This window comes from Gigantopelta aegis, chromosome 14 (assembly GCF_016097555.1).
Source record: "Gigantopelta aegis isolate Gae_Host chromosome 14, Gae_host_genome, whole genome shotgun sequence".
NCBI classification, from domain to species: Eukaryota; Metazoa; Mollusca; class Gastropoda; order Neomphalida; family Peltospiridae; genus Gigantopelta; species Gigantopelta aegis.
Window position 1 is genome coordinate 37,570,108 of NC_054712.1, and position 27,482 is coordinate 37,597,589.

Below are 27,482 nucleotides of genomic sequence, written 5' to 3' on the forward strand. Positions count from 1 at the left end.
TATCTGGATTACAAATCCCATGCCTCGACTGGGATCCGAACCCAGTACCTACCAGCCTGTAGACCGATGGCCTAACCACGTGTCCAGAGCTAATGCAACCAATATTTGGGAAAGTGCATGCAAAAGATCCCTTGCTGCTAATGGATAAGCCGATGATTAATAAATATTTGTTCACTAGTAGTATCGTCAACCAAACAAACTCTGACTTTTAGGGGAACTGTAAATGTAGAACATAGCCCTATGGTATGCATTTTGCCCACAACTGTTAAATTGTGGTGCGACTTCGAAACCAAATGTGAAGGTATATTTGTAACTCGATGAAAATATTTAAATAATTTAAATAATACATACAGGATATTTCATGTTTTTTTGTCAAATATGATTTATATCTCATTGAGTGAAGTTTGCAATCACATCTCACTTACACGACGAGTGTGATATGATTGAAAACTTCACGAGATGAGATATAAATCATATTTGACAAAAGACATGAAATATTCTATTTGTTATATAACTACCTTTAATTTACCTTTGTTTTTCAAATGCCATCAGCAAAATAGTACCGGTTTTCTTATTGTGAAGAAAAAACTTTCTACAGTGACGATAACACATTTGAGAGTGAAATTTTCACTCTAAAATGTGTTATTTTCACTGAGTGACTGATAGCACTTTTATTTCACTGATATTTTGAGATATTTCACTAAATGTTATATAATAAATGCCATAATTAATCGATAGTCTACCTCCCACATGTTAACACGAGTATAATCCCTCATCCGATAATACACACACTTTAAAGGGACAGACCCTAGTTTCAACCTGTGAAAATTAACACTAAGTTTAGTTAAAGGGACAGACCCTAGTTTCAGCCTGTGAAAATTAACACGAAGTTTAGTTAAAGGGACAGACCCTAGTTTCAGCCGGTGAAAATTAACACTAAGTTTAGTTAAAGGGACAGACCCTAGTTTCAACCTGTGAAAATTAACACGAAGTTTAGTTAAAGGGACAGACCCTAGTTTCAACCTGTGAAAATTAACACGAAGTTTAGTTAAAGGGACAGACCCTAGTTTCAACCTGTGAAAATTAACACGAAGTTTAGTTAAAGGGACAGACCCTAGTTTCAACCTGTGAAAATTAACACGAAGTTTAGTTAAAGGGACAGACCCTAGTTTCAACCTGTGAAAATTAACACGAAGTTTAGTTAAAGGGACAGACCCTAGTTTCAACCTGTGAAAATTAACACGAAGTTTAGTTAAAGGGACAGACCCTAGTTTCAACCTGTGAAAATTAACACGAAGTTTAGTTAAAGGGACAGACCCTAGTTTCAACCTGTGAAAATTAACACGAAGTTTAGTTAAAGGGACAGACCCTAGTTTCAACCTGTGAAAATTAACACGAAGTTTAGTTAAAGGGACAGACCCTAGTTTCAACCTGTGAAAATTAACACGAAGTTTAGTTAAAGGGACAGACCCTAGTTTCAACCTGTGAAAATTAACACGAAGTTTAGTTAAAGGGACAGACCCTAGTTTCAACCTGTGAAAATTAACACTAAGTTTAGTTAAAGGGACAGACCCTAGTTTCAACCTGTGAAAATTAACACGAAGTTTAGTTAATCTACAAACCTGTGACACATTTGGATAAAGTTACAATTGTGTGAAACATGAGTCTGTGACTTTGAAATGGTGAAATACCTTCTGAAAATAGACTTAAACTCGAATCCATAAATGTTACTTCTCAGATGCACGTGCGTTTTTAAAAATATGTGAAATGCATTTTGTGATATTAGAAACACTGGGATGACCAAATCCACTTCGAATGTATGGAAATTGATAATCTAAATAATAAAATCTAAGTAAAGTATGATTTTAGTTATCAAAAACGGCTATAATAGTCCCTTTATGGCCAGGCGATGTTAACGGACAAACATATGAGAGAGCAGTAACAATATTAACATCTACGACAAGTACGTGTAATATCATTGTATTAATAGTTAGTCTCATATTACGATCCGTTTCAATCCCAACAATCCCTTTGCTGCACAAATCTGTACGATGCGAGGTAGAACTTCAGTTTCTCATTCTGTTTTCGCTTAGCAATATTCCTTCTGCTCCAGCACAGTACAGTTACATGTCAGTTATTTAGGGGCCGTTCACAATTATCAATGTTCACGAGCATACGAATCGTACGTTATGTGGAATGGGGTTACTGTTGACGTATGCTTTTAAAGAAACACAATATATATATATATATATACACACACACACGCACGCACACATCTTTGGAAATAAATTAAGCACCAACAAGTTTTGTCCATATTTTAACTTATTCTTCGCAAGTAATTGAGAACATTTTGTGGATTCAAAAAGGTTCTGCGTATACAGATGATACTGAAAGAGACAGCAAGTGACACTGTCGTTACATCAATATTTAATGTATTCTAGTGTGTGTGTGTGTGGGGGGGGGGGGGGGGGGGGGGGGGGGGGTAAAAAAATTCCGGGAAAGATTATAGAAACATAAAGAAAATCTCTTCTTAACCGTTTAAGGAGTTTTAGACTACTAACTACTCAGTTGCCCCCCCCCCCCCCCCCCAAAAAAAAATAATAATAATAATAATAATATTAATAATAATAATAATCCTAGCTACGGCCCTGAATACAGAATATGTAAAAAAAAAATATATATATATCGGTATCTGGTTTAAACCAGTTTCGGCACAGGCAACCACGCCTTTTTCGCTGCAATACAATTCCGGTGGTGCTTAATTTATTTTCATTTATTACATTTGATAAAAATATTCTTTACAAAATCAACATTTTTTATGTGCGTTCTTTAGGAGTAGAAGTAAAGGGTACACAAAAAAATAAAAAAACGAAAAAATATACAAAGCATACTTTTTGTACGCGCTTGAAAATATTGAAAATTATGAACGGTTCCATAGATAAATATTACACATTTCAAAAAATAGCATTTCCACATTCTACAGCAGTTTTAGTCTTTCAACCCTATTTTACACATATACTTTTTCAATTAAAAGTATGGCATGAGATCTATATAACAAAGGCCATTCTACGTAACAAACCTGTAGAGGGTGGCCTGTACCATTATAAAGCCTTTATATATGTGAGGGTGGAAATATGTGTTATAACAGGTGGTTCGTACGGAAGCGTATTAGTGCCACTACACCTTATAACATAACTGTTACTTGCTAACATATATGATGGCACGAATACGCTTCCGTAGGTTCGTATAAAGCGTGTCGTTTGTAGAAGGCTTGACACCAAATCACGTGAATTTTGTTTTGTTTTGAAACTCATGACACACATTTTATAATGCATTTGCACGAAACTCTCAACAGTATATCAAAAAGGTAATGATACATACTGTATGTGTCTGTATGCTCGCGTGTGAGGCTGTGTGTGCGTGAGTGCGTGCGTTTGAGGATGTCTATCCGTGAGTTGAGTGTGTGAGGCTGTGTGTGTGAGAGTGCATTCGTGTGAGGCTGTCTGTGCATGACTGCGAGTATGCGAGGCTTTGCGTGCGCGATTGCTTCCTTGTGTGTGCGTGCGTGTGTGTGTCTCTGTGTGTGTGCGTGCGTGCGAGTGTTTACGCACGTATGTTTGCATTGATTTCATTTTAACTTTGTTTTGTGCTTATATCTAATTAACATTCAAGGACGCTGGCATGGGCACACACCTCAGATATCTTGGTGGTTTGTCAAGAACAAAGGGTAAATGTGCACTTATTAACAATAAGTGAGAGAGAAGTCGAAGTAGCGATTGTACTGATCCCAATAGCAAATAAAATCCATCCCGGTAGGAGCCGATAGCGGGATGCGAACCAAGTACCAACCAGTCTTTAAGTTCGATGGCTTAATCACACCTCCGTAGCCGGTGCGTTTGAGTGTGTGTGTGTGTGTGTGTGTGTGAGAGAGAGAGAGAGAGAGAGAGAGAGAGAGAGAGAAGAGTTGGAGCCATCCTGCTGTGCTGGAGAGAGAGAGAGAGAGAGGAGAGATAGAGAGAGAGAGAGAGCTATGTGTGTGTGTGTGTGTTTGAGAGAGAGAGAGAGAGAGAGAGAGAGAGAGAGAGAGAGAGAGAGAGAGAGAGAGAGAGAGAGAGAGAGAGAGAGAGAGAGAGAGAGAGAGAGAGAGATGTGTGTGTGTGTGTGTTTGAGGAGAGAGAGAGAGACAGACAGACAGACATACAGACAGATAGACAGAGAGAGAAAGAACCAGACAGACAAAGAGAGACAGACAGACAGTCAGACAGACAGACGGACAGACAGAGTACAGATAGGCAGTTTTTTTTCTGTTTGAGAGACAGACAGACAGACGGATATAAAGACAGACAGAGTGTGTATATATGTGTGTTATTTTATGTGCTGTATATAATATCATGTGTGTTGTATATGCGTCTATGTATATAGTTTTGTGTTATCACAATATGGTGTGTGCCTGTGTGTTGTCATGTGTCCTTATCTTTGTCTAGTATCCTACAATTGTCAGTTTTTCACAGTTTCGTCTCTATCAATGTAGCTCACTTGAGTTGTGGACCTGGCTGGAGCATGGCTGGAGAAGTTGGACGGAACGACGGCGTTCTTACACTGCAGGATGTTGATCAGGCCGTGGCGGTATTCCCTGCTGAAGATTAAGTACAGCACTGGGTTGGAGGTCGTGCTGAGGGCCACAAACAGCTGCTTCAGAACGTTCGATGTGCCGCCCGCAGCTGTAGAGTCGTCGGTGCCCGTTATTTCCTGGAAAACAGCAACGGTTACAGTAAGCCTAATGCGAGTGGGTATATATACTATAATACTATCAAATTATCTGACTGATATTCTGTGTAATTTGTTTATTTATTTTTATTTATGCCTGACAAATGAAAAACAACATCAGTTACATTAATGCGGGTGGATATACTACAATACCATTAATTCATCTGACATAATCTGTGTATGTTTGGGGGGTGGGGGTGGGGGGTTTATGTATGGGGTTTGGGGGGTGGGGGGTGGGGGTTGTGTTTTTATTTTTGTTGTTGTTGTGTTTTTTGTGGTACTTATGCATATTATTGTACCCAACCATTTAGTTATAATATATTCACTATGTTATGCAAATGTCAGTTTATTCCGTAGACAGTGCAAACAAGTTAACTTCTGTTCACACCAGGTAGACAAGCATACAGGAGGGCAGAAAGCAGACAGGATGAAGCCGCCAAAGACAGACATATAAGCAGGTACTTAGTTATATGCACTTTCCTACAGACAGGATAGTACATACTACGTACCTCTCCCTTTGATATACCAGTAGTGGGGCACCTGCTAGGGTAGGGGAAAACATAAGCTCCGCCGAAGAGGTTCGATCCTACGACCTTACCACCTCGGGCGAGCAATCTACCGTCTGAGTTAAATCCCGCCCCCTTGGTTTGTTAGTGTTAACTATGAAGTCCGATCATGTACGTGGGGTGTGTGTGTGTGTGTGTGTGTGCGTGTGTGTCTGTGTGAGTCTGTGTGTGTGTCTGTGTGAGTCTGTGTCTGTGTGTGTGTGCGTGTGTGTGTGCGTGCGTGCGTGCGTGTGTGTATGTCTGTGTGTGTGTCTGTGCGTGCGTGTCTGTGTCTGTGTCCGTGTCTGTGCCCGTGTCTGTATGTCTGTGTCCGTGTCCGTGTCTGTGTGTGTGTGTGTGTGTGTGTGTGTGTGTGTGTGTCTGTGTGTGTGTCTGTGTATGTGTGTGTATGTATGTGTGTGTGTGTCTGTGTGTGTGTCTGTGCGTGCGTGTCTGTTTCTGTGTGTGTATATGCGTGTGTGTATGTGCGTGCGTGTCTGTGTCTGTGTCCGTGTCTGTGTGTCTGTGTCTGTGTCCGTGTCTGTGTATGTGTGTGTGTGTCTGTGCCTGTGTCTGTGTGTGTATGTGTGTGTGTGTGTGTGTCTGTGTGTGTGTCTGTGTGTGTGTGTCTGTGCGTGCGTGTCTGTGTATGTGTGTGTATGTGTGTGTGTGTGTCTGTGTGTGTGTCTGTGCGTGCGTGTCTGTGTGTGTCTGTGTCTGTGTCCGTGTCCGTGTCTGTGTCTGTGTGCGTTTCTGTGTGCGTGCGTGCGTGTGTGTGTGTGTGCGTGCGTGTGTATGTGAATGTGTGTTTCGAAACACTTGACTTACCTCCATAGTGAATAGTACAAAGAAGGGCAGCCACAACAGCGCGAACACCGCCGTGACCGTTATGAGCATGCGCAGCACATTGACGGTCGCCTTGGAGACGACGGACGTGACGCTCTGACCCATGCTCGACTCTCGCGTGACCTTCTTCAGAAACGCCACGACTCTGACGTAGTTGATGATGATGAGTGCCAGTGGCAGGAAGTAGCACAACGCCACCACGCACGAGGCGTAGATCAGTTCAAAGTTCTCCTCGATCCCGTGCGAGCCGCACGCGACCTCCGTCTCGTTGTCGTCTGCGTCGAACTTGTGGTACGTGCTGTACTCGTAGATCTGGGGTCCGGTCATCGCCATGCTTATCATCCACACCAGCCCCACCAGCAAGACGGCCTGCATCTGTGTGAGGATCTTCTGATACACGATGGCCACGTGGCGGTCGAACGACATCACCACCATCGTCGTTATCGAGCACGTGATGGTCAAGAGAGGGCCAGACATGATGATCTTGCAGCCAATGTTACCTGTGGAGGGGTGAAATGAGACATGACTTTTATGAAAGATTACTATCCTAGATATGATGATTTTGCAGACAATGTTACCTGTGGAGGGGGAAATGAGACATTACTTTTATGAAAGATTACTATCCTAGATATGATGATTTTGCAGACAATGTTACCTGTGGAGGGGGAAAATGAGACATTACTTTTATTGAAGGGTTTGGTCTAGCCATGATGATCTTGTAGCCTATGTTATCTGTAGTGGGAGAAAATGAGACATTACTTTTATTGAAGGGTTTGGTCTAGCCATGATGATCTTGTAGCCTATGTTATCTGTAGAGGGAGAACATGAGACTACTTTTGGTCTAGTCATGACGATCTTGTAGCCTATGTTATCTGTGGAGGGAGAAAATGAGACATTACTTTTATTGAAGGGTTTGGTCTAGACATGACGATCTTGCAGTCTATGTTACCTGTGGAGGGAGAAAATGAGACATTACTATTATGAAAGATTACTATCCTAGATACGATGATCGTGCAGCCTATGTTACCTGTGGAGGACGAACATGAGATTACTTTTATTGAAGGGTTTGGTCTAGACATGACGATCTTGTAGCCTATGTTACCTGTGGAGGGAGAAAATGAGACATTACTATTATGAAAGATTACTATCCTAGATACGATGATCGTGCAGCCTATGTTACCTGTGGAGGACGAACATGAGACATTACTTTTATTGAAGGGTTTGGTCTAGTCATGACGATCTTGCAGCCTATGTTACCTGTGGAGGGAGAAAAGGTGAAACAATATTGTTTTTACGAAAGAGATTCTTCTAGATATGGTCATCTTACAGGTAATGTTGCCTGTGGATGGGAGAAATAGAACATTATTTTTAGAAAAGAGATTGTGTTCTAGTTCTTTCCATCAGGGAACGTCATTCTCGTACTATGATGTTTACTACAAGTTATTTATTTCTGAGCCGATTGTTCCCTAAATTACACATAAAAATAGTGTGTGGGGTCTTTTATGAGGATAGGCATTTGTTATTAGTACTGCTACTGTTGTGTTTTGCTCTCCCCCTCTCTCTCTCTCTCTCTCTCTCTCTCTCTCTCTCTCTCTCGCTCTCTCTCTCTCTCTCTCTCTCTCTCTCTCTCTCTCTCTCTCTCTCTCTCTCTCTCTCTCTCTGTGTGTGTTTCTCTCTCCTTCTTCTCTCTCTATCTGTGTATGTGTGTGTGTGTGTCTCTCTCTCTTTCTTATCTCTCTCTCTCTCTCTCTCTCTCTCTCTCTCTCTCTCTCTCTCTCTCTCTCTCTCTCTCTCTCTCTCTCTCTCTCTCTCTCTCTCTCTCTCAAATAACGTCATTAACAATTGGAACAGGCGAAGTTGATGATGCAAGGGTCTTCAGTTAGATTATAGCCAGGTTTTTTTTTCAAGAAATACCAAATATACAGTTAGTTCCGTAGTAAAACGATTCAGTTTACAATGGACATAACCATATTGAGATTTTAGATTTGCGGGTGTTATTGTCTATTTGATGTTTCGTTGTTAACCTCAGGTTAACGCCTTCTGTCAAAAATAACATTTGCGGGATCAAATACACCCGCAAATCTAAAAACTCCATATGGTTATCTCCTAATTAGTAAATCAATTTGCTGTAGTGGTGTTAAAGAAAACAAACTATTTTTACATGCAAACGGTACTGTTGCGATCTGGAACTTTACACACTTCCAAGAGTTCGATTTATTTGTACAGAATATTCTTAATTAAGACAAGAGTATTGAAGATAATGCGTAAAAATAAAGAAGCCTGAATTACACAGCAATGCCGCTGACATGTTTGACATTTATTTCAATAATGACATTTTATTCGGTTTTATTTTTAGTCACAGACCGACAGACTAACGGACAGATGATTGACAGATATGTGGTTATTGTTTTTAACGTTCGTTCGCGAGTTTTTCTCTCCGTCTGAAATAATAACCGACAACTGAATATTTCAGCATTAGTCAATACGCAATAGGGGTTGGGATTACAACAGGAGTTGTAACAATGTACCAGGTTATTATTCTGGTAGTAGATAACATTAAAAATTTAAGCGAATACAGGTTATTATTAATACAAAGTCGGCTTATTACTAGAAGTGGTCTTTTATACAGGGCATTAATATAATTAGGTTGCATCGGCAAAATCTGTGTGCAACGTGTGGGGCTGGGGTGGGGTGGTGGGGTTGTGTGTTTTTTTGAGGGGGTGTCCTCCAGAGGTCTAGAGATTAAGAGAAAGGAAACCCGCTACCATCACACGGGATACGCCTACCGGAAAAGCATCAAGGGATTAGTTATAACATAACATAACATAACATTACATAACATTACATGCCATCGCATCGCATCGCATCGCATCGTATCGCATCGCATAGCATAACATAGCATAACATAATATAATTATTATTGCCAAGAGATGGGATAAACAAAAGGTATATGGTGTTAAAGCATATTGTTTTACAATATATTGATAATATGTAAGAAATAAAACTGTTAAATAAACATTTATGCCTGTCGCACTGTCAAACAATATTGTTAAGATAACATGTTCTTACATCAAGAGCCAATATAGCAGTATTTGGCCAGAGCGAATGCTATTTCATTTTCATTGGTCATTATTAGGCTATTTCTCGTTCCAGCCAGTGCACCACGACTGGTATATCAAAGGCCGTGGTATGTGCTACCCTGTTTATGGATGGTGTATATAAAAGCTGCCTTGCTAGATGTAGCGGGTTTCCTCTCTAAGTCTTAGACTAAGACTATATGTCAAAATTACCAAATGTTTGACATCCAATAGCCGATGATTAATAAATCAATGTGCTCTAGTGGTGTCATTAAAGAAAACAAACTCTATTTTGCACATAGTGGGGCATAGTTTTTTTGTTGTTTTTTTGTTTGTTTGTTGTTTTTTTGGGGGGGAGGTTTGTTTGTTGTTTTTTGTTGTTGTGATTTTTTTTTTTTTTTTTGCGGGTGGGGGGTGGTGGCTGCTGCGCAACCACTCAGGTAGATCCTACCCCGAGTCTATCCATTCACAAAATTGATACAACACGGTATCAGGCCCAGTGCTTATACAATATTAGAGTCTAGACCCATGACTCTAACAGAATCTGAGACGTTAACATTATGACAACGCTATACACATTGTGACGTCATTAAACATTTGAATCCAGGGCCCATATTTTCGAAGCTATCTTAGCCTACGAAATCGTGAAATCATCGTAAGCTATGACGTCACTATGGCGTGCGCTGTAGTAACGTCACAACCTACGACGGTTTTACGATTTCGTAGCGCTAAGATGGCTTCGAAAATAGGGCCCCAGGGCTCATATTTTCGAAGCTATCTTAGCCTACGAAATCGTAAAATCATCGTAAGCTATGACGTCACTATGGCGTGTGCTGTAGTGACGTCACAACCTACGACGGTTTTACGATTTCGTAGCGCTAAGATGGCTTCGAAAATATGGGCCCAGACTCGGAAGTTACCATAAGTACGGGCCCAGGTAAAAATAATTTGTTTTTGTTTTATTTGGTGTTGGTTTTGTCTCTTTCTTCGGTTGGTTGGTTGTTGTTTTGTTGGGGGTTTTTTGTTTTGTTTGTTTTTGTTTTTTGGGGTTGTTTAAATATTGTTTTATTATTATAAAAATATTCGAAATGCAGGAATTTCTATTTTTTATGACAAATATTCAATTGTTTGAAGGTAGGTAATAAATAAAATACCGCACTCGTTTTCGCTAGACATAATTTTTACGAAATTCGTGAACTTCCCAAGGTATCTGACCTCACTTTCGTTCGGTCAGATACCTTGGGAAGTTCACTTGTTTCGTAAAAATGATATCTAGCGAAAACACGTATAGCATTCTATATATACATTGTGTACAATATTTACAAGCACCGTAACTACACAGACTTGCGTGCTTACTGGCGTGATTGCTTGCTTGCGTGCTTACTTGCTTGCTTACTTTACTTGCTTGCTTTACTTGCTTGCTTATTTAATTGATTACTTACTTGCTTTACTTGCTTACTTGCTTGCTTTACTTGCTTGCTTATTTAATTGATTACTTACTTGCTTTACTTGCTTACTTGCTTGCTTTACTTGCTTGCTTATTTAATTGATTACTTACTTGCTTTACTTGCTTACTTGCTTGCTTTACTTGCTTGCTTCACTTGCTTGCTTACTTGCTTCACTTGCTTGCTTTACTTGCTTGGTTACTTGCTAGTTTTACTTTCTTGCTTTACTTGCTTGCTTTACTTGCTTGCTTATTTAATTGATTACTTACTTGCTTTACTTGCTTACTTGCTTGCTTTACTTGCTTGCTTCACTTGCTTACTTGCTTGCTTCACTTGCTTGCTTTACTTGCTTGGTTACTTGCTAGTTTTACTTTCTTGCTTTACTTGCTTGCTTTACTTGCTTGCTTACTAGCTTGCTTTACTTGCTTGCTTACTAGCTTGCTTTACTTACGCGTTTTACTTGCGTGCTTACTTGCGCGCTTTACTTGCGTGCTTACTTGCGCGCTTTACTTGCGTGCTTACTTTTTGTTTGCCTTGTGTATTACCTTGCTTGCCTACTTGCTTACTTGCTTGCTTACTTGTTGCTTTGCTTGTTGCCTTGCTTGCTCACTTGCATGCGTTTTGACTTGCTTGTTTAATTGCTTGTGTACTTGCTTACTTGCTTGCTTGTTGGATTGAGTATTGTAAAGATGATAACAGATAGATGGAGTTGAAAACGCAAATGGCACTCGTTCGCTGTGACATTTGAAGAGATATAAAAAATTGGCCAGCTAAGTCAATAAGCAAATATTAGTGCACGTGTTGACGGAATTTGGAATAATTCGTGGCGCATGTACTACAGGAAATAGTCATTGATTAATGCCGGTGTGTAAAATAGCAATTGGATTAACAGTGCAAATTGACACATAATTAGTTTATTAATAGTATACCCTGTTGTAATGACATCCTTCACATAATGGATTGGTCCATAATTCCTTCCTTGTATCAGCAATATTGAGAGAGGCATCAGTAATATTGAGAGATGTATATAAATATTTAATAACCTCGTTAGGCTTGCACATAAAAAAGATGTCCAAGAGCCCGGCCTCAGCCGATATGAAAACATATTGTTTAATTTCTAGATGTAGCCCGTACTCAAAACGGGAAAATTTACATGAGGTGTGTTGGCCTTACACTGAGGTCTGCCCCCCCCCCCCCCCCCAAAAAAAAAAAAAATAATAATAATTAAAAATTAAAAAAATACGACCGTCGAGTAGATAGCCAGCCCTCATTAACTGAGGCTATATGCACGGACCCCGTGTATATAGCAATTCCTATGTTAGGTCACAACGATGGTGGCGTTGTTTATAGAATCCATCGTTGTACTCACTATGTATTATATACAACTATGTAACATGATATTGCGAAGTGCGGCATCGGGTAAGATATCGGCAGTGCATATTAAAACAGAGAAAGTGATCAGAACGATTATACATTATTAATATAAAAATTTCTTGCGTATATATTATACTTTTTTTTTAAATTATTTATTGCATTTTATAAAAGTGTTTTTGTATTAATTCCAAAATGGGTTGTTATAGTTTACAATCTGTTCAGTTCCCCGTTGGGAAATATGTCTTGGAGCCACAGATATGGATACTATACTGTAACATAGCTCAGAGTCACTTAGACTGTAGTCATTACATGCTAGTACATTATTCATGACTACGTCGTGAATTTGCAACGTCAGTGTTTTTGTCAAGTGCTCTGTTAGATTTGTTCAGGAAGGCAAGTGACCGCGGTCTCTCGCTAAAAATGTTTTGCGCCTAATGTTATGCTAGGATGAGACCATCAACTGTTACGACGGAGTTGGCCGACGGTTGCGTTGTAATGTCCCCAACTCCCAACTTAACGGCAGGTGCGCTCAGATTAACAACCACTGGGTTATGTGAATGGGTTATGCGACAGGAATCGAGTTTAAGAGCGCAACTGGACAGTCGTAGAAATCGTCACAGCAGAAGGTTGGCCAACTTTGTGCTGATAGTTGGTAGTCTGACACTAGCATTAGATGAATGTGATATAACAGAACACGATCTTACCGCTGTCCACTGGTAAAAGTGCTCGCTTGATGCGCGGTCGATCTGGGATCGATCCCCATGAGTGTGCCCTGTGGGCTATTTCTCGTTCCACCCATTGCACCATGACTAGTATATCAAAGACCGTGGTATGTGCTATCCTATATGTGGTATAGTGCATATAAACGATTCCTTGCTGCATATAAAAGATTCCTTGCTACTAATGGAAAAATGTTGCGGGTTTCCTCTCTAAGACTATATGTCCAAATGAAAAAAGAATTGACATCCAATAGCCGATGATTAATAAATCAATGTGCTCTAGTGGTGTCGTTAAACAAAACAAAACATTAACGATGATACCAGTCAAAATGTTCTGTATTAAACAGCCACGTTTTAAAATCCCTCGTCATGGTTGTTTAACATAGGTTTCATTACAAATATACTTTGTTGTTGTTGTTGTTGTTGTTGTTGTTGTTGCTACTGCTACTACTGCTGCGACGTATTGATTATGGACTTCTCACTTCGGAGCAGCATTAAGTAATAAAGTGAGTTTTGTTTAACGACACCACTAGCGCACATTGATTTTTTAAAACATATGCCAGGATTTCTTTCTTTTTTTTCTTTTTTTTTCTTTTTTATTGTTGGTTTTTGTAATTCACATTCATGTATCTAACGAGTGCGAAATGAAACATGCACTTCTTTCATGTTGTGACTTCGCAGTGCTTTTAAACCTTTTTCTCTTGTCAATCAGTTTCTAATGTTTTTTATCCACTTTCTAAATTTACGTCTTTTCAAGAGTTGTTATAGCATGAACCAATTCCTTTTCTTTTTCATTACTTTCTCTCTTTTTTTTCTCTCTCTCTTTCTCTCTTTATTTTCTTTATTTAGGTTTACCACGAATATCCATTAGCGGAGTTTCAAAAATTAATTGATCATTAGTCACAAAAGATAAATTTGTTTAGGAATTATTGTCTATTAATTTAAAGGTGCTATGTCAAAGTTGCAATAATGATGGCTCCCACCAGAAATATTTCAGTTATATGTCTAAAATATTTAAAAAGTATAACCAAATAATTCCATTTACATGGGGAAATCGTGAGAATGTGTCACATGCATTAATTAGTGACGTCATTGTTTTATGAGTACATATTCAACACACTAGGTTTTCCCAGAATTATTTGCAGTCAACTAACAAAAGAAATATATATATATAGCAATTTCTATGTTAGGTCACAAAGATGGTGGTGTTGTGTTTATAGAATCCATCTTTGTACTCACTATATATTATACAACATGATATGTGTACGGTAGATTATAGGACCTGAGCGCAAAAAGATATATGCGAAGTGCGGCATCAGGTAAAATATCGGCAGTGCAGATTAAAACAGAAAATTATCAGAACGATTACACATTATTAATATAAAAATTTCTTGCGTATTATATATATATATTTTTTATTGCTTTTTGTAAAAGTGTTTTTATATTAATTCCAAAATGGGTTGTTATAGTTTACAATCTGTTCAGTTCCCCGTGGGGAAATATGTCTTAGAGCCACAGATATGGATACTATACTGTAACATAGCTCAGAGTCACTTAGACTGTAGTCATTGCATGCTAGTACATTATTCATGACTACTTCGTAAATTTGCAATGTCAGTGTTTTTGTCAAGTGCTCTGTTAGCTTTGTTTAGGAAGGCAAGTGACCGCGGTCTCTCGCTAAAAATGTTTTGCGCCTAATGTTATGCTAGGATGAGACCGTCAACTGTTACGACGGAGTTGGCCGACGGTTGCGTTGTAATGTCCCCAACTCCCAACTTAACGGCAGGTGCGCTCAGATTAACAACCACTGGGTTATGTGAATGGGTTATGCGACAGGAATCGAGTTGTAAGAGCGCAACTGGACAGTCGTAGAAATCGTCACAGCAGAAGGTTGGCCAATTTTGTGCTGACAGTTGGTAGTCTGACGCTAGCATTAGATGAATGTGATAGAACAGAACACGATCTTACCGCTGTCCACTGGTAAAGCGCTCGCTTGATGCGCGGTCGGTCTGGGATCGAGTGGGCCCTGTGGGCTATTTCTCGTTCCACCCATTGCACCATGACTAGTATATCAAAGATCGTGGTATGTGCTATTCTATATGTGGGATAGTGCATGTAAAAGATTCCTTGCTACTAATGGGGAAATTTTGCGGGTTTCCTCTCTAAGATTATATGTCCAAATGAACAAATGTTTGACATCCAATAGCCGATGATTAATAAATCAATGTGCTCTAGTGGTGTCGTTAAACAAAACAAAACATTAACGATGATACCAGTCAAAATGTTCTGTATTAAACAGCCACGTTTTAAAATCCCTCGGCTTGGTTGTTTAACACAGATTTCATTACAAATATACTTTGTTGTTGTTGTTGTTACTGCTACTACTGCTGCGACGTATTGATTATGGACTTCTCACTTCGAAGCAGCATTAAGATTGACCAACGCGACCTAAATGATTCTAAACCTGTAATAAAGTGCGTTTTGTTTAACGACACCACTAGCGCACATTAATTTATTAAACATATGCTAGGATTTATTTGTTTTATCATTTTTTTATTATTTTTTTATTTTTGTAATTCACATTCGTGTATCTAACGAGTGCGAAATGAAACATGCACTTCTTTCATGCTGTGACTTCGCAGAGCTTTTAAACCTTTTTCTCTTGTCAATCAGTTTCTAATCTGTTTTATCAGCTTTATAAATTTACGTCTTTTCAAGAGTTGTTATAGCGTGAACCAATTCCTTTTCCTTTTCATTACTTTCTCTCTTTTTTTCTCTCTCTCTTTCTCTCTTTATTTTCTTTATTTAGGTTTACCACGAATATCCATTAGCGGAGTTTCAAAAATAGTTGATCATTAGTCACAAAAGATAAATTTGTTTAGGAATTATTTATTAATTTAAAGGTGCTATGTCAAAGTTGCAATAATGGTGGCTCCCACCAGAAATATTTCAGTTATATGTCTATAAAAAAAAGTATAACCAAATAATTCCATTTACTTGGGGAAATCTTGAGAGTATGTCACATGCATTAAAATTAGTGACGTCACTGTTTTATGAGTACACATTCAACACACTAAGTTTCCCAGAATTATTTGCGGTCAACTAACAAAAGAAATAAAGATGGTGGGAATGCTATATTTAGCCACCAATTATTGGGGAAACCCATCTTGTTGTCCAGTACAAGACTTTTAGAAATTATTATTCTAGAGTTATGTGATCGATTAATGTGTAGTTATTTATTGCAAATAAATGTGAAAATAACGAAATATTGTTGTTTAAACACTGACATAGGACCTTTAAGTTGTATACGATAAAGCATATTGGTATATTTTGCTGCTGCTACTGCTGTAGTTGCTGTTCTTGATGTAGTTTTGGTTTCGGGTTTTTTTGTGGGGGGTTTTCTTTGTGTTTTTTTGTTTGTTTGGTTGGGGGGGTTTTGTTCGGGGTTTTTGGGGGGTTGGGGGATGTTAGTGGTGTTTCCTTCGTGAGGGTTGAGTTATTGTTGCTGTTTATTTGGGGGTTTTGTGGGGGGTTTGGGGGGAGTTTTAAGTGGGTGTTGTTTGGGTTGTTGTTATTTATATTAGTACTAAGTGTCTGACTATTACCTACAAGAGGACAATCATTAAACAAATTTGGATAAAGTCAGTCTTTTAATTACGGCAATTTTCCCTACTGTTGCTTAAGAACGTTTTTACCATTGTTCAACTTTTTAACTTCTGTTAGCTTAGCGTTATTTTATTTCTTGTATTTGATAGATATTAATAGAGAATCGCACACCAAGAACTGTAAATTCAGTCGTTCATTAAGTTTAACTTATGTTTTGGACACATTTTTCTATGATCATTTCTATCCTTGCCTAATCTTATTATATTTGTTTTATCTATATTAACTTTTAGAACTGGGATATTTGTAAAATAGCGTAATCTTTCCATGGATTTTGTAAGAGATTTTTCATACCAATCTAATGGTAATGTTTTATCATCGGCAAGTGGCGATATTTTAAATTCCTTACCGTTTATCTGAATCCCTTTTTATGTCGTTGTTATTTCTTACTATGATCCCAAGAATTTCAGCACACCATCCTATTCTCCATTTTGATTTAAATTTCTAAATTACCAATTAGTATTCTGTCCCCGGCCAGACCACTGGCTATCCAGAGGCCGGCCCCGGGATGGACATGCCCGAAACCTTAGTGGTATAGGGGCATGTTAAAAGGTACTCTCTCTCTCTCTCTCTCTCTCTCTCTCTCTCTCTCTCTCTCTCTCTCTCTCTCTCTCTCTCTCTCTCTCTCTCTCTCTCTCTCTCTCTCTCTCTCTCTCTCTCTCTCTCTCTCTCTCTCTCTCTCTCTCTCTCTCTCTCTCTCTCTCTCTCTCTCTCTCTCTCTCTCTCTCTCTCTTAACACACCAAATAAAAATATAACACGATTGGTTGGGTTGTTGTTGTGTGTGGGGGGGGGTGTTCTTTTTGCTGCGGTGTTGTTGATAGTGGTTGTGGTGTGGGAGGGTTTGGGGATGTTTTGGGGTTGTTGTTGTTGTTGTTGTTGATGCTGATGTTGATGCTGCTGCTGTTGTTGTTTTCTAAAAGATACATTTACTACTATACTTTATTATAGGATCTATCCTGAGTTTGCAACCAGTGTAACATATTACCAAATAATAAATGTTTCTATCCACTAAAGTTACATCTTGAATACAGTTTATTATTTGGAATGTTAGTGTGTGTATATCGAATGTGTTTCGTCGGGTTGTCCTAACGTTTATAATAGCTCAAATTTCATTTTGCTTTTACTTCCCAATATAAATGTTTTCTTGCGTACGAATTTATTTGAAGGTAAAATACCATTTGAACTACTATAGACATTAGGATAACAACAAACACATTATATAAACAGACACTGACCTTTTAAACAAGGAAATGTATTTATGTATGTCGTCATTTTTTAAACATGTTTTATAAAAATAAAAAATAAAGTGAAAAAAAACACCCAGTTAATTACAGGTTGTCTCTCGATTTGTTTCTTCGTATGACGCAACATTAATTATATACACACAAATTTGTCCTAAAGGGAAAAAGGTAATTTTGTTTAATGGCATCAATAGATAGCACTGGCTATTGGATGTCAAACATTTGGTAATTTAGACACAGTGTTCAGAGGAAACATGCTATATATTTTTCCATTTAGCAGCATAAAATACTTTTATATGCACTTTTCCAGAAAAAAAGGACAGCACAAACCACGGTTCTTGAGATCCTAGTTATGTGGCACTGTTTGGGATGGGGGAGGCAATATGTTTGCTATGAGGAGTAGATCCTATGACCCCAAGAGCCTTAGGCGAGCACTTCATCGACTCGACTGGATCCCGCCAAGCACTAAATGAGTGCGTGTTATAGGTATATAACAAACCAATTTTTACAAAACATCGTAAATCTAATTTTACACGTAAACGTAAATCTACGACTAAATCACAATTCTATTCTTACTAATATTACTATAGACCTGTCCTGTTCAATGGTGTAGACCTTAAGTTTTTTGCAAATGTTACGTTTAATTCCTATTCCACACTTTTTCTTATCATACACGTGAAAACAAACCCAAACCCCGACATATTTCATATACAATTCATCATCTAAAATGCACGAAGTTGATTTATTTCCATTTTACAAAAATCTCTGTATGTTTTGAATGCAGGTTCTTTCTTCTATAAATAACTAAGTCTATTTGCATAACAAAAGCATCACTCTGTAGTGTATTTCAAACTAATGTTCTTTTCCACATTCCTAGTGGAATATATTGTAGTATGACCTATATTTAAGAATCAATTTGGAAACATAAATCAATAACCAATTCAGGCGCGGATTCAGGCGGGGAGTCAAGGTGACACGCCCTCCTCTATTTTTGTCAAACAATATATATTATCCCATCCACCTGTTCAAAAGCAACAACGGGTTTTGGGCCCCCGATATTAAAAAAAACCGTCTAGATCCGCGCCTGCTATGTTATTAATGTAGTGTACTGATACAAAAATATATAAGTTTGGGTGCTATTCGCGATAAAACACTGTAAAGTAACTATAAGATAGGTTGATACATTATGACTGTTACTATATACTATTTATTATTTACAAATGCACGGGAAAGTGTTCAGCATACGGCCACGTTCCCTTTTAGTGAGGGGGGTTTGGGTGAGGTCTTAATCTCGTGATGTCCATTGTGACATATTGCACACACACGTGGCCAGAATAGTGTATACCCGCGATTGGTGGAGGCGTGGCCCTCTGTCCTACCTTACACCCACGCATTCCCAGTCTGGAGCTCCACGCGGTAAGACGTGTTTGTTTCGCGTGTGCACACTGCACGTGCTTTCGTGTGCTCGACTTGGGGGTCCTTCATTTTGTTGTTTTTGTCAGCGAAATGAAGTTTTGTACTGGGATGTATGCGGCCATTGGAACTGATTGAACGCTGGAACGCTTCTCGTTTCGACAGCCTGCACCACCAGGTTGGATTCTTTTTTAGCGAGATTCCTTGCCTCCGCGTCATTTCTCTGTCTGACTGTCGACTTGTTTTTTTTCGTGACTCGTATGACGGCCATTCTGCAGAACGCCACGGTTGTTCGCATTTAGTCTCTACATGTCCGAGCCTGTCCTAGCAGCACTGGAAGATTGACCGCCCCACTCTAAGAAGAAATAGGAAGCGGGGTCGGCCCCTACTACTCTTTTTCTAGACTTTACCTTGCTTTATAGTGATACCATCTCGTATCCTCCGGAGTCGGGCCCGTCCGCACCACTATACCAAACCATGACGACTGGACTATACCCTAGTCTGATACTCTCTCCCGTTCAGACGGATCCGGCTTCTCAAGATCTGTATTTTAGCACAGCACTACACCTTCAACGTCTATCGACTGTCAATCTAGGGATTTTCTTGACGGGATGCAAGCCATCTCGTCCCTTTAAGCTGTGCACCCAAACGGCCTTAACGAGGCCACTCGCGTGGACATATCGATCGGACTTTTAGATCTGCGTTCAAAATTTTATGTCGAAATTACTTCTTTTTTTTAAATATTATTAAATAGTCCGATCCTCTCTTATTTAATTTTGGACTGTCCTTCTAAAATGCTCCAAATTATATAAACATTCGGACGAGCAGTCAATTCTTTTTATTTTTGGATTGTAACCTTTTTCTTTTTTTTCTTTTTTTTATTAACATTTTTACTAATTGCTATTTTCAAAATTCTGCCCATTTTCGTGTTATGTCAGTTATTTTGTTGTGATAGCTTATATTATCCATGACGATGACAGAAGGCTATGGTAAAGAAGGCATAAGCTGTTCTTCATGATTCATCTCACCATGGTAGTCTCAGTCTATGTTTTTTTAGCTTCGTAACCATCTATCGGTTCATATTTATCAGTCATCGAACAGAGTTTAGGAACTGGATGAGTAGCGTCTAATTTTGAGCAGGTTATTGGCGGTGCTTGTGCCCGAATGGATATCTGTCCAGTGATGGGATGTTGTATGGTTAACGTTCACCCACGTCTCATCTTGATATACTGTTGAATACCCCGACCTTGTGTAAGCTGATTTTTGTTTGTTACTACTCCCCAATTGTGTTAGGTTAGATACGGTATGTAAATATATAATTTATAAAATAAAATTCAAATAAATAAGGTATTGCCAAAATTGATTCAATATACTGCATGTACATGGAATGGTTACATGTATTTTTACGTATGTGTTTAAAGAAAAGGTTAAACAAAGCTGGTACACATTTTACATTCCAAAACATTCATAACCTTGATTCAATGAAGCAAGCTATAATGACCTTCACGTAGCCTCGTAGCTTAAATATATTGCTATGCAAATAGCCTTAGTTATTTATAAGAGAAAGAACCTACATTCAAAACATAGAGAAATAAGTCAACTTCGTGCATTTTAGATGATGAATCGTATATAAAACGTGTTGGGGTGTGTGTTTGTTTTCATGCAAATGTAAAGAAACCAAGGATTGAATAGGAATTAAACGTAACATTTTCAAAACACTTATGGTCTAAACAATTGAACAGGACTATAATATTAGTTATATACTTTGAAGTAAATATAATTAATATTAATTTCGTCCTTACAGTTATCTATCTGTCGTAACGATGTAATTTTACTGGGAAATTGGCTCCAGAACGCATTCACAGGATGGGCGTGCCATAACCTTTAGACGATATGTAACTAATTTATAGTATGTCATTTCCCTAGGCAAATACATACGTTTTAGATCCCTTTAAAAGACACTTGCATCTCATATATATATATATATATATATATATATATATATATATATATCGTTTTAAAATGTGTTCAGGTGTCTTTAACCAAACAATCAAAATTCCTCAAATTCACGATCGATAGTACTTTCGAAACCCATTGGAAATGATATTACAATATTGAAATCTATGATATAATTATCCTTTGCCTTTGTCTTTGAACTGAAATAGGGGGGATATATATTAAATGCATTTCTCTGCATAATATATCAGTGACTCTATATTAAATGTAGTTTTGGTCGTCTTAGTGTTTGTACTAGGTCAAACTTTTATTTCTTAACATATATTTTTTCGTATGTGATGAATCATTGGCACTCAACACATTTTATTTACGGTTATATGGCGTCAGACATATGGTTAAGGACCACATAGATTTTCAGAGGAAACCCGCTGTCGCCACTTCATGGGCTACTCTTTCCGATTAGCAGCAAGGGATCTTTTATTTGCGCTTCCCACAGGCAGGATAGCACAAACCATGGCCTTTGTTGAACCAGTTATGAATCACTGGTCGGTGCAAGTGGTTTACACCTACCCACGGAGCCTTGCGGAGCACTCACTCGGGGTTTGGAGTCGGTATCTGGATTAAAAATCACATGCCTGGACTGGGATCCGAACACAGTACCTACCAGCCTGTTGACCGATGGCCTAACCACGACGCCACCGAGGCCGGTTCTGATATTCTAAACAAGAAACTATATTTAATATGTAATCTTAGTCGTTAAAATATTCTGTAAGTCGGAAAGATCTTACAATGAAAGAAAATTAGTTCTGCTTCGGAGCGGAACGTAGTGGTAAATCGCTCGCCTGATGCGCGGTCGGTCCCCGGCGGTGAGCCCATTGGACTATTTCTCGTTCCCAACAGTGCACCACGACTGGTATATCAAAGACCGTGGTATGAGCTATCCTGTCTGTGGGATAGTGCATATAAAATATCCCTTACTACTAATGGAAAAATATAGCGGGTTTCCTCTCTAAGACTATATGTCAAAATTATTAATGTTTGACATCCAATAGCCGATGATTAATAAATCAATGTGCTCTAGTGGTGTCGTTAAACAAAACTCTTTTTTTTTCGGACAATCTGTAATCGTGGATTTACGTACATATACGACCAGTGGGAAAAAAATTAATTCGGCATACACGAGTACATAAAATCATTTCCCTTTGTCCTTAACATGGCCCATCTCTCGCCTTAATTTAATTTTCTGCGTGAAACAGATACCAAAGACATGTATTTGGATACTTTAGTACTTAGAGCGCCTGTCATGTACAGATAAATCAAGTGTGGTTAATGGACGGACCCCCAGTTGTATAGTAGAAATAGTTCACAGCATTAAAGGGACATTCCCGAGTTTGCTGCAATTTTTAAGATGTTATCGACTAACAGAGACTTTTTAACGATTGTAATTACATATCAAATATATTTTTCTGCATAAATTAAGTTTGAAGCACACTGTTCTACGCATTAGCCATCTAAGCTCTCTGTTCAGGACAGTGGGTGGGTTAGTGGTTAGTGAGTTAAAAAATTTGTTTCGTTTAATGACACCACTATAGCGAATTGATTTAATCATTGGCTATTGGATGTCAAACATTTGGTAATTCGACATGTAGTCTTGGAGAGGAAACCAGCTATGGGTTTTTTCATCAGTAGCAAGGGATCTTTTATATGCACCATCCCACAGATAGGATAGCACATACCACGGTCTTTGATATACCAGTCGTGGTGCACTGGCTGGAACGAGAAATAACCCAATGGGCCCACCGACGGGGATCGATCCCAAACCGATCGCACATCAAGCGGGCGCTTTCCCACTGAGTTACCCCCCCCCCCCCCCCGGTTAGTGAGAGGGAAGCAGGTGTAGCGGCCGTACCTCTACTTCACTGAATCTCTAGCCTGAGGGGGCGAGACGTAGCCAGTTGTAAAGTGCTCGCCTAATGTGGGGGGTCGGCCTGTCAGTGGTCCGATTAGGCTATCTCTCGTTCCAGTCCGTGCATCATGACTGGAATATCAAAGACCGTGGTTTGTGCTATCCTGCCTGTGGGATGGTGCATATAAAAGATCCCTTGTTTGTAATGAAAAAATGTCATTCTCGATTTTGACCATTTCCGGGAAGGTCCATTAATCATTGTGGAACATTATTTCTGTCAATCTTTTTCATTCTGTTGATCATACAGTTATTATTGTTTTGTTTTCAGTCATTTTTATTGTTTGAATTTGATAAAGAATACTGATACAAATTTCACTTCCGACCCCAATCGTCCTTCAAGATCTTTGGTGGTCATAAAACCTATTGTAATACTGAACGACCAGTTGTAATGTTTCCCCAATTAATTCACTATTGTCATATAACCATTCATACCTAATTAATTTCATATTTAGGCCTGTTCTAATTCAAATTGCAAATTCCATAGCCTTATTACCCCACCCACCCCCCTGTCTTGGACACATCCACCGGGGAATCTCGGAGAATGTGTCCAAGACAGTCGTGCTTGAACCTTCGGTGGATGTAAGCACGAGTCAAATGGTTGATTAACTGACTGATTGATTGACGTCGCCTGTGTGTAACAATTACAGAAAGGTTAACAGTATGTTGCATTTAACAACACCACCATGCTGCTTGCGGATTACAGTTCCTAATAGAATGCCAGAGTAACTTCCTATTAATAGAGTCAAAAGCTTTTCTGAAATCAACAAATATACAATATAATCGGTAAAAATTTATAAATATTTCTGAACTAAACATTGTAGCGTAAAAAATGTATCTGCTGTACAATAATATTTTCTAAAGCCTGCTTGGCATTCTGGAATCTTTTCAAAAGGTTTTGCAAATCGTTGCAAACGGTTATTAAGTACTGAAGTTAGTGTATTCCCAAAAGTATCCATTAGTGATACACCTCTGTAATTGTTCATACAGTTAACATGGCCCGTCTTATGGAGAGGCACAATAATTCTTCTCTTTTTTTTCTTCTTTTTTTTTTGCCTATTCAGATGGGAAAATAAATACCTGTTGAAATAATATTATTAAATATAGCAACAAAGTATGGCATCAATTAAGTACTACAACAGGTGCAAGTGTTGTGGACAAGCTAATCGTGTCTGTAGCCTATATGGAAAGTCAAAGTACAAATATGTACGAAGTTTCATTACGATGCACAGTGAAACCCCTCAACGCCGGACCCTTGCTAAACCGGAATTCCCTCAAAACTGCAAGTTTTCGGCGGTCCCGTGATTCGGGTATCTTTTAACACGGAGGTTAAACCCTCTCAGTCGGTACCCTCCAAACTGAATATCGGAAGAATAAATAAAGCTGTATCCTAACTGAACGCGAGCTGCGCAAGCGATTATTTTAGAAATCATTGATTTCAATTGTCATAAATCTGTCGCGTCGCCCGCGTGCAGTTAGGATGCGGCAATAGACAATAAAATAATCGCTTGCATCGCTCGCGTCCGGTTAGGATAGAGTTTAAGTCCCAGTGTGCTTATTATGTAAACTATATAAAGGATAATAAACGAGTTATCAGTTATTATCAAATTTATGTCACGAGTGAAATAATTTTCACTTGTCACGAGTTTTAGCGAGTCTATAATCAATTGCATTAAACTACAATTTTATTACAAGTTTAACACTGAAACCAGAAAGACGTAAACTCAAACGCTTTAAACTACGGAATGTTATTGTGTGTGCTTTGCCAAATCGTGATGACGTCATATTTAGTACCAATAAGGTGATTGGTTTGTTGGCGTCAAATCGTCCAATAGTAGTGTACGTTAAACCAATTTACCGGCCTCGGTGGCGTCGTGGCAGGCCATCGGTCTACAGGCTGGTAGGTACTGGGTTCGGATCCCAGTCGAGGCATGGGATTTTCCATCCAGATACCGACTCCAAACCCTGAGTGAGTGCTCCGCAAGGCTCAATGGGTAGGTGTAAACCACTTGCACCGACCAGTGATCCATAACTGGTTCAACAAAGGCCATGGTTTGTGCTATCCTGCCTGTGGGAAGCGCAAATAAAAGATCCCTTGCTGCCAATCGGAAGAGTAGCCCATGTAGTGGCGACAGCGGGTTTCCTCTCAAAATCTGTGTGGTCCTGAACCATATGTCTGACGCCATATAACCGTAAATAAAATGTGTTGAGTGCGTCGTTAAACAAAAAACACTTCTTTCTTTCTTTTTTAAACCAATTCATGATAATTTCTCAGTGGGCAATTATGATTTTTATTTTCCCCGTTATGAGTGCCTGCTGGGGTAATAAACCTTAGTATAGCCCGAGTACTTTGTCGTTTGAGGGGTGGCATTTAGCTCAGTCGGATGAGCGTTCGCCTGACGTGCTTGCGTCGCAGGATCGAACCACCTAGGTGAATCCGTTAAACTATTTTTTTTTCTCTCGTTCCACCCAGTGCACCACAACTGGTAAAAGGCCGTGGTATGTGCTTCCCTGTCTGTGGGAAGGTGCATATAAAAGATCCCTTGCTGCATTAGGCAAAAATGTAACGGGTTTCCTCTGTTGACTACGAGTCAGAATTACCAAACGTTTGACATCCAATAGCCGATGATCAATTTACCAATGTGCTCTAGTGGTGTCGTTAAACAAAACAAACTTCTTCATCTTCTTCTGTCATATGAGAGCTGGATGGATATTTAATTCAAACGATTATGATGACTCTGTTGTCAGAGGTAAATGTATGGCAAAAATACTGGAATGGCTGCCAACCACCGGGTAGGCAATGATTTCTGCTCTAATACAACAGGGGCGGGACGTAGCCCAGTGGTACAGCGCCCGCTCGAGCTATTTCTCGTTCCAGCCAGTGCACCACGACTGGTATATCAAAGGCCGTGGTATGTACTACCCTGTATGTGGGATGGTGCATATAAAAGATCCCTTGCGGCGAATCGGAAAGAGTAGCCCATAAAGTGGCGACAGCGGGTTTCCTCTCTCAATATCTGTGTGGTCCTTAACCGTATGTCTGACGCCATATAACCGTAAATAAAATGTGTTGAATGCGTCGTTAAATAAAATAGTTCCTTCCTTCCTAATACAACAATAACCCTATGTTTGAAGGTCAAATACCTTTACAATGATCATTTTGGAGGTCGCTGATAACAAATATTTGAGATATATTAATCACTAATACGCGCACTACATGAAGAAACCCGTCAGCACCTACGTACTTAACCGGACCATTATTGCAAAGGGGTACTGTCGGGTTTCTTCCTGTAGCTCTCGAACGGCAGAGTACTCGGGCTAACTATACTTCTGAAAACCGGACTACCTGCTCGTTAATACGACTATATCAATATTAATATATCATTTCAATCACCAGAGCACTATTATTACCTCGTTCGATTACGTAGACGGTTAATGCAATATGCGTTGGGTAGAATACCACTTTTTTTATTAATTACTCCATGCAATTCAATATCATTTTTTATGTCAGAATAACTTATCACTTTTCCTATATCAATAAAGAACATAATCAACAAAGAGCTTTTGCAAAATTTGCATACATTTCAAATTACTGAAAATTGAATATTCCTCACCGGCCTCGGTGGCGTCGTGGTTAAGCCATCGGACATAAAGCTGGTAGGTACAGGGTTCGCAGTAAGATACCGGCTCCCACTTCCAGAACGAGTTTTAACGACTCAGTGGGTAGGTGTGAGGCCACTACACCCTATTCTCGCTCACTAACAATTAACAACTAACCCACTGTTCTGGGCAGATAGCCCAGATAGCTGAGGTGTGCGTCCAGGACAGCGTGCTTGAACCTGAACCAAAAACAAAACGCGAAAATAAATTGCATTGGGGGGGGGGGGGGGGATTAACATTAATACAACGTAGTTCTGTACTACTCACTGAACAAAATAAAACGATTTCTTGATCAGGCCCTTTGAGCACACACCACTCACTCCACCCCACCTCACCCCCACCCACCCCCACACATTTTAAACTCTGCACCTCGGGATACACTACCAGAGGGTGTATACTACCAAATGCAATACCATAGACGACAATAGTATCACTCACTCAGGGTTTGGAGTCGGTATCTGGATTAAAAATCCCATGCCGAACCCAGTACCTACCAGCCTGTAGACCGATGGCCTAACCACGACGCCACCGAGGCCGGTCCTGACCTAGAGAGACAGATACTCACCGCCACTGAACCCGTGTTTGTAGGACGACATGGCGGCGTTGTTCAGCTTCAGCGGCAACGCCAGTCCGGCCAACAGGAGGTCGCTAACAGCGAGGTTGATGATGAAGATGTCGGTGCACGACTTGATGGTCCTCTTCAGCGCGGTCACGACGATGACGAGGACGTTGGATAACACAGACAGGGTGCAGATGACGGCTAAAACTCCGATAAACAACAGCGACGTCAGGCCATCGTCTTTAGACGTCAT

General features: G+C 39.4%; 1 protein-coding gene across 1 annotated transcript; it reads right to left on the reverse strand.

Annotated features, from left to right (window-relative positions):
- Positions 1-4,497: 4,497 nt before the first annotated feature.
- Positions 4,498-27,482, reverse strand: LOC121389221 (histamine H2 receptor-like). Its single transcript, XM_041520823.1, has 4 exons — positions 27,236-27,482; positions 7,186-7,260; positions 6,141-6,658; positions 4,498-4,749 (listed from the first exon to the last, which is right to left on the reverse strand). Exons 1-4 carry the CDS (start codon positions 27,480-27,482, stop codon positions 4,498-4,500), a joined length of 1,092 nt encoding a protein of 363 aa, XP_041376757.1.

What these genes read in the sequence shown, in the direction of transcription:
- LOC121389221 (XM_041520823.1), bottom strand. Translation starts at nt 27,482, where the DNA reads ATGACGTCTAAAGACGATGGCCTGACGTCGCTGTTGTTTATCGGAGTT. An exon ending in CTCATGTTCGTCCTCCACAG is followed by an intron (nt 6,659 to 7,185) that starts GTAACATAGGCT and finishes ACCCCTCCACAG; the next exon opens with GTAACATTGGCTGCAAGATC. An exon ending in TTGTACTATTCACTATGGAG is followed by an intron (nt 4,750 to 6,140) that starts GTAAGTCAAGTG and finishes GCTGTTTTCCAG; the next exon opens with GAAATAACGGGCACCGACGA.